Source organism: Alnus glutinosa, chromosome 3 (genome assembly GCF_958979055.1).
Source record: "Alnus glutinosa chromosome 3, dhAlnGlut1.1, whole genome shotgun sequence".
Lineage (NCBI taxonomy): Eukaryota > Viridiplantae > Streptophyta > Magnoliopsida > Fagales > Betulaceae > Alnus > Alnus glutinosa.
This window is the reverse complement of record NC_084888.1, coordinates 29727173-29735502: the sequence shown is the minus strand read 5'-3', so window position 1 is coordinate 29735502 and position 8330 is coordinate 29727173. Positions and strand designations below refer to the sequence as shown.

The 8330-nt window shown below is 36.4% G+C and overlaps 1 protein-coding gene across 3 annotated transcripts; it reads right to left on the bottom strand.

Moving 5' to 3' along the window:
• Positions 1–476: 476 nt before the first annotated feature.
• On the bottom strand, positions 477–6444 carry LOC133862837 (CRS2-associated factor 1, mitochondrial). Of its 3 annotated transcripts, XR_009899324.1 has the most exons (6): positions 5659–6444; positions 3542–3669; positions 3125–3383; positions 2909–3036; positions 1294–1938; positions 477–521 (listed from the first exon to the last, which is right to left on the bottom strand). XR_009899324.1 is itself a non-coding variant. In XM_062298716.1 (5 exons), the coding sequence occupies exons 1-5, from the start codon at positions 6215–6217 to the stop codon at positions 1726–1728; spliced, it is 1287 nt and encodes a 428-aa protein (XP_062154700.1). In that variant the 5' UTR covers positions 6218–6444; the 3' UTR covers positions 1267–1725. The 3 variants fall into 3 exon arrangements, 2 of the variants coding, with proteins under 2 accessions (XP_062154700.1, XP_062154701.1); XM_062298716.1 differs by lacking the exon at positions 477–521 and having other exon boundaries at positions 1267–1938; XM_062298717.1 differs by lacking the exon at positions 477–521 and having other exon boundaries at positions 1267–1938; positions 3125–3350; positions 5659–6442.
• Between the last annotated feature and the right edge of the window lie 1886 nt (positions 6445–8330).

Below are 8330 nucleotides of genomic sequence, written 5' to 3'. Positions count from 1 at the left end.
ATAATCAAAATAGAAGCACCAGAATGATAACATTAATTATCAAGAGTTTTTAATGTTGTTTAGATCTGTTTTGTTTATATTATTTCTTTTGAGAATCTTTTCATTGATTTTTTTTAAAAAAAAATATAATATAAGCCACTAATGAAAATATTATTTATGACTTTTATTATTTAATCCATATATCACGCTACTATTATTCCTGTTCAATGATTATAGTACATGTCTTCTGCATTTGTGTTTGTTTATTTATATTTAGGGTTATAATAATAAGGATGGAGCTTTTCAAAACTAGATAAACATGAAATATTAAATCAAATTTTAATTTTGTTATTTCTGGTCAGAATTTACTCGCCTGGAAGTCGGCATTATTTTGCGTGGAAAGGTCGGTGTGGTGGCTGTGCCTTTGGGTCACCATGGGCATGGAGTAGCTTCTGACGCATTCTTGGTGACCCACTGCACCCCACTCTCTTGTTGGTTTGCGCTTCGGAATCTTTCACTTCCCCTTTTAAATCAGTCTTCCTCTACTCAAAAGTACAATTGTCTTTTAATTTCACCCCACCCTTGTGGTTTAAGGTTAAATTAAACCGTAAACAAGTTTAGTATCTCTTAATTAAATGATTGCTTACAAAACAAACTCCTTTACCTCCGTTCAATTTAGGGTTTGACAATTTTTAACACGACTCACGAATTCGATAGGAACACAACACGAAGTTATAGAGTTTGAGTTTAAGCGAAATAGGTCTGAGTCATAAACAGTTTAATCCGTTTATGACACGTTTATAAACGGGTTGACTTGCAAATTCGTTTAACTAATTGTGTCGAATTCGGGTTGGTCTAAACGAGTAAACGGGTTGCCGGTCGACCCGAACCCGACACAACAATCCGAATTGCCAAACCTAATTCAACTCATGTCATGTTTGAAGTTTATTGCACCAATAAAACACGCTCCCAAGCCCAGCCAAAACCAGTAGTTGGCATGAGGATTGTGTACATTTTCGGTGCATCTTCCATACATATTTTTTTTTAAAATTAACCATTAAATATGGTTGATTTGAGAAAATGATGTATATAAATATATCTCTTGTAATAATAATAATAATAACAAAAGACTTCACTATTAAATTTTAGATGAATAACCATTGAGTGCAAATGTGAAAGTTTTGTACTATTTCTCTTAAAAAAAAAAAAAAAAAGAAAAGAAAAGAAAAGAAGAAGAAGAAAAAAGAAAAAAGAAAAAGAGCGAGAGAGAGAGAGAGAGAGAGAGAATAGAAATAGAGAAAAGAAAAGCTTTACTTTCAGATATTTGATGCCCTACACATTCTCTGTTCTCATCCTTCTTTGCTTCTTTTCCTGAAAATGTGATGGTAGATAAAAAAATAATAATAATAATATGGGGAAGAGCAGATCAAATCCTCTCAAATTATTTATCTGAATTTGAACAGGTGATTATAAGAGACCACTTATGAGACTCATCTAACCAGATAAGTAGTTGGACAACCTAATTTTTATTTGGTCAGATAAGTCTTATAAGTAATATCTCACAATTACCTCTCAAACTAAGGCAAATAATGAGAGGATCCTAATAAGGAGAAGAGCACCAAAAAGTAGTACGCATGAAAAGGCTAAAACCCTTTTTGGTGTGATCCCTGCAATTACTCATCGCTTTCCTTGTACTCAACCTTCGAAAAATGGTGAACGCAAGCACAATTTGAAGCGTTAAAGGAACTAGTCATCATCCCCAGAGTAGAAGCCCTGTTCGCTGTTGGTGCCATCCAAGCTGTAACGTCCCTCAGCCCTACTAAGCAAATTACCATCTGGATCATCAAATGACTCACGATCTGGAAGAAAGTATCCATCTTCTACAGGCTTGTAGTCCTTCCCCCTCCAAACCACAATCTGCTCCTTGTCAAATGTCACCAGGATGCAAGGCACCATATCCTGCATCAACATAGCAGAGCAATCAAAAAAATAAATTACTCAAGAGTCTCTGCAATCTAAAAGGCCACCAAAGTTATAAACGCACAGACATACATGAAAAAAAAAAAGAAAAAGGAAACAATCCCATCTTTCCGAGATTTTCAAGCTACTATACACCCATAACATGATATTTTGAAAGCCATTGCAGCAACAGAGAAACAGTAGGAAAGTGCCCAAGTTTATTTCTTTAGTTACGCCCAACTAAGCTATATGTCCCAGAGCAACCTCTATGTACACAGAATATCGAGACCATTCAGTATACTTTTTTTTTTTTTTTTTTTTTTTCTGATAAGTAAGACCATTCAGTATACTTCTGATCACAATTAGGCAAATAATAATAGTAAAATAAAACAGTGATATTGATCACTAATAATAGTTCGGATGAGAATGTAGATTTCACAAATATTACAAGATACACTTCAGGGGAAGAAAAAAAAGAGAAAAACTTTCAGGGAAACTTTACTTACACTCCCTGAAGTATAAGCGATTTTGCAATTATAATCTCGAAGTTTCAACGGTATTTTTAAGTGCCCTATTTAATTTATTTTTTTATTTATTTTTTTTAAAAAAAAGAAGTAAAAAAAATCTGGTGATGCACGGGTGGCCGTGGGTCTAGCCGTGGGTGAGTCCAAGGCATTTTGCTATTTTGGGAATTTTAACAAAAAATTGGCAAAATTAAAAGGGGCTAAAACATAGAATATCGACATTGCAAATTTTTAAACTTTGAGATTATGATTGCAAAATCGCTTATATTTAGGGGGGGTGTAAGTAAAGTTTCCCCAAAAAGTTATTTCTTCTCTTGCTTAAAACAAATAATTTTTTTTTTTAATAGGCAACATATTAATAAAAAGATCAAATAGATCAGTATGTCATATTAGTAAACATAGGAACACTCATGCTGAGAATACAACTTGAACTTAAAGTCCTTTACCCTGAGTTTGCAGCCTATTTTCTTGTAATCACTCCTCTCAAGACCCTGACAGTCTATCCGTACCAGCTCACAGCAGAGGAAAGCATCTCTGACCATGGGTACCAGACTACCATAATACCCATTCTTGGCTGCAGTTGCAGCTTGGGAGTTAGTGAACAATAAAGACAGATCAATTGCTGTTAACTACTAAACTAAAAATTCATAAGCAGTGGATACCGAGTTTTGTTAAAGCGGGAACAGCTAGTCCTCTCTTTCTCATTTCCTTGGTTTCCTCAATGCTCAACCCATCAATCGTAGTCTTGATTAGCCTGGGATATACGGGCTCGTGGGGTCTCCACAGCATTAATGGAATCACAGGCCTTTTCTTGGGATGATAGTTCCTGCCTCTATATAATACAAGCAGACCACCATGTCTGTGGATGATCTTTCCAAATGTTTTATCCTGAATCAAACGTGGAACTTGTATTTGTAATTTCTACCAAGAAAGGACAAAAATTCTCAGGGCCATAGTGCAATAGATTCATGAAAAGCTAAAATACAATGTTAAGCTGTGAAACAACCAGTTGTTCTTTCAGAGGCAAATCTCATGCTAAAGAAAAAGAAGAGTTTCTAGATTAGAAGGAAACACAATACCTCAAGCTGAGTGCACACATTTTTCATGTCCACAGTGGGAACACCTAAACTTTTTATCCTCACTGCTTCGGCATGCTTCCAATGATTATGGATATCATTCAGCATGTTGTGGGTTAAACCATCTCTCCCTACCAAAAAGACACGCAGAGATTAAGTCAAAAGCAGTGAATGAAGAAAAGGAAATATACAGGAAAGAAACTGCTTATTTTGTTTAGTAAATCAGTTCAGATAAGAAGCTTAGTCCATGTATCCTGCAAGCGCTTTTCCTTTTGGACATCCAATGCATGTTACTCCAAGAAAAACATGGCAGGATGCGTAAAAAAAACAGAAGAAATCTGACTTGACCTTGGAAGATGAGGCATCTGCAAGGCAGTCTTTCAACCAAAAATTACATGAATACAATTACGGTTCTAATTATTTTGGAAATCACCATTACCCCTTCTCTAATAAAACTTCATTTAAAAATGAACTAGCAACTTCTTCTTCTTCTTCTTCTTTTTTTTTTTTTTTTTTTTTTTTTGGTAAGTAATCAAGATACATTAAAGCGTAAGGCGCTCCCAGGTACATAGTGAGTATACAAGAGAAGCCGCCTAACTAGTAGGAACAAAAAGAACAAGAAACTTGTGAAAACTAATTACCAAAGGAGAAACAAAACAGCTGTCCAAAGATACAAGGGGTTGAAAAATAAAGACTTAATTTCTTCCAAAGTCCCCTTGCGGTCCTCAAAACTTCTATCATTAATTTCGCTTAAAAGACACCACAAAAAGCACAAAGGTACAATCTTCCACACAAATGCATTCCAAATGTTGCTGGTAGTCCACCAATAAGCAGACAAGTCAACTACTCGTCTAGGCATAACCCAAAACAGTCCAAACCGATTGAAGAAAACATTCTACATGGTACAAATAACCTCACAATGAAGAAGAAGATGATCCATAGACTCCCAATTCCTCTTGCACATACAACACCTATCAACCACACCTAGCAACTTCCTAACCTAAAGAAACATAATACGAGTTAGTAGTAACTAAGCAGTCTATGAAGGAAGCCAATTAGGTTCCACATCAACTCCAGATTATATTTTCAAATTAATTTGATCTTTGATCTTTTTGCTGACTACATCAATGATAGGTAGTCACTAAAGAAGCTTGTACTACAATTCAATGCACTAAAAGATTCCCCTAAGGATCCATTCCTTACCTAGTGGCTTCCAAAAGGCACTGCCCTATCAATGAAAAAGGACATAAAAGAATGGAGAGATAAAAATTGACCGCAATTGCCTCCTTGTCCTTGATAAATTTGAAGGTAATTAGCCTCAATTAAATCATGTTTTCTTCGTCTTCTCATAATCTTTTATCAAGCTCTTAGAAGTTCTCATAAACTCTTGACAGATGCTTAGTCTTGATAGAGATACTTCCCTAAATGCAAGAAGACACAAAATAAACACAAATAAATTTCTATCTAAATAATGGGAATTACAGTGCTCGAGTATCATGTCTGAAAATTTAGAAAGAGCACATTTTAGAATAGTATCAAAATACTTTCAAGATCAATTTTATAAGGAATTATAGTTTTCAGGTCTCCTTCATTGTCACTTAAATGTGAATACTCATTCCTGCAGTTGTCCTAAACGTTCATCTTTTTCTTCTGCTTATTTCTGTCGGTTTCTTTTCTTTGAAAGGCACTATATATTTTAATTCATATGGAAATGACAATCTTCAAAGAACTGATGCAAAATCTAACTTGAGTTTCTTAGTTCTCTAATTGAACACACGTGACTTAGGCATAAGCACGCTCAAATTGTAATACATGCACAACATCTCAAAAACTACAAGCCAGGCTAACGAAAATAAACAACTATCCTACCAATGGCAAATACCCAATACAACATAAAATTACAGAATCCATTAAGCTCATATCCATATTAATCGAATCAAAAATCAAAATACCCAAATCACCAATACCACTCCACAGCTCCCAAAACCTCAAACCAACACATAACAGAACAAAACCGGAGAACTGAATCCACCAAACAAATAAACCCAAAAAAAGAAAAGAAAAAAAAATGGCAAATACCCAATTCAGCAAACACAGTATCCAATCCAAAAACTCCATACCCAGATTGATTTGCCTCTTGGTTTTGTGCCTCAGACACTTGTCCACCAGAATCTTCCTCTCGGCCTCAGAGAGAGGGTGCCCCTGAACTCTCTCCCTCATCATCCTCCTCTTCTCCTCCAGCTTCGGGTCCTCCGCTCCCTCCACGGACCTCGCCTTGGGGTCCACGGCCGGGGCACACACCCCGGTCCATTCGCGGTCGAGGCGGCCTGGCCCAAAAGGCGAGTACTTGGGCTCTCGGAGCCCAATGGGCCTCACAGTCGGGCTGCTCTCAGTGTAACTGTACCGGAAATCGAAGGGCAACTCGGAGCGTATAGTCTTTTGGCCGGTCCGATCGAGGGACGAAGGCGGGCGGTACTGGGGTTTCTCCTTTTTCTTGGGCTTAGGGACAGGGTTTTGGGGGGTTGGGGAGAGGGAGGGTGGGGCTTTGAAGGAGTAGTGCTGGTGGAGTTTTGAAAAGGAGGAGGAGGAGGTCGTGGAGGAGGAGAGGAGGCGCGTGAGGGGCCTGAGGCGGAGTGAGAATTGGGGTGGTTTTTGGCGGGAGAGCCGGGTGAGGGACATCAGGGTTTAAGGAGGGTTCGTAGAGTCCGTTGTTGTAGCGAGTGACACTGTGACAGCGAGGGAAGGGAGGGGGAAGGGAAAAAAGAAGGAAAATGGACCAAACGGTGACTGTCGACTGACATTGGGCTGTGCTCAAAAAGCAAATGGGTTGAATCGGAGAAAATTTATCCCAAAATGTTAATGCTGCAGCTCAACTTGTTGGATTGGTCTTTGGTTCATCTCATTTGTGGATCAATTGGTGTCCAACGACGGAAGTCAAAGTCTTTCATCTCATTCGAAATCACACAAAGTAAGACATATTCTAAGAGAGTTGTCTACGTGAGCATGAGTATAGCGATATTGTTGCATCTCAACAATCCCTCATTCAACGTGACGCTTTTGCAACTCGAATCCGTTTTAAACCCATAATTCTGACTCTGATACTATTTGTTAAATTAGGCATTTGACCATTTCATATGAAAACTAATTGGTGTTCAGTGAGGAAAGCCACATCTTTTTATGGCATTCGAAATCTTATTTTGTAAAATATGTTTTAAGAGTTGTTCACGTAAACAAAACTACACAGTTACACCCCATCACAACCTTTAGATAAATTATTATTAAAAATAAATAAATTAAGAGTTGGTTGAAACTGTTAAATTAACATTGTAGGATAGTTATGACTACGTAAATCTAAAAGACAAATTATAAGGTTATAAGGAAAAGAAATAAAAAAATTGAGTTGAACTTGAGCAAATTTGGGTAGTTTATTAGTCTATAGCTTATGTGGGAAAACTAGGGAAATGATAAGGTTACTTTTGGCCATGTACTCTCGTTTTGAGGTAGGATGGGAATAATGAACACTAGAAAAAAGCAAATGGTACATTCAAGTCTTTGTATTAAACTACTAATTATGTGTTAGGACATCTCTTCTTTTGGGAGGAGTTTATAGAAAATATTTATCTCATTGTATAACCTACTATTGATGTTGGTTACCTCTGTTGATGTATCTCTCATATTTAATAGGAAAAATAAGAAATTAATCAGTAAGTTTTGGGGCATTTAAAATTGGTCCCTAGGCTTTAAAAAACAATTAAAAAAAAAAAACTCGGTTTTCACCCGTTTAAAAATAAGTCATTCCATTAATTTTTTTCATTCGAATTGCTGATGTGCAAAAACTGCACTAGCAAACAAAATTATTTTTGTAAAAATTACAATTATGTTATGAAAAATAATAGAAACATAAGAAGTTAGAAATAAAAAAAGCATAAAAGTCCAAAAAGCCACCTATTGGTGGAGGTCGGGCTCCATTCCTCGTCTGTGCTGGCCTCTACCAATAATTGCAATTGTAAAAGTTATAATTATGTCATGAAAAAAAGAAAATTGTTGGGAATATTCCCGATAGGACCGGCCCAACATGGAAACTTTAAGGCTGGCCCATTTGTTCGGACCGGCCCATCGAGGGAAACATTAGGGTTGGCCCATCAAGAGAAAATATGAAGGCATGGAATCTAGACGACAAGTAAAAAGTGCCACGTCCAGGAGATGGATTAGAGCACTAGTAGCAGTTACCCTATATTGGTTCCCTTCCTTATATTTAGGGAAAATTTCATGAAAAACATCAAAAAACTTCCCACAGCAGATGCCCTATATTTAGATGAGGGACTTGGGAATGAATAGTGATTCTCTATGTATACATGTCTACTATTCATTCCCTATGTATTATTTTAATAAAAAAGAAGTATAATTAATTGATATAGGGAAGAGAGAAAAAGTAGGAAAGAGAGAAAAAGAATAAAATAAGAGTAAAAAAATAATATTTAATTGATATATGTCACGCCCCCGTTTAGGAAAATAAGGGAAACGCGAACTAAAAGATAAATAAATAAGTAAATAAAGACAGAGAGTTTTAAAACACAAGTAGTAATACTATTAAATACCAACTATGATAGCAGTATCAAAATTTTACACTGGGGCTCGAGGTTATTTACATCTCAAAAGTGAAGTGGTAAAGCAAAAGCTAGCAATCAACATTGCTAGAAAAACCACTACATAAGTTAAAAGACTGAAATGAATACAGTTTCCATCAACAAAATATGATTGTACTATCATGATCTGTCAGCTCTACAGTCTA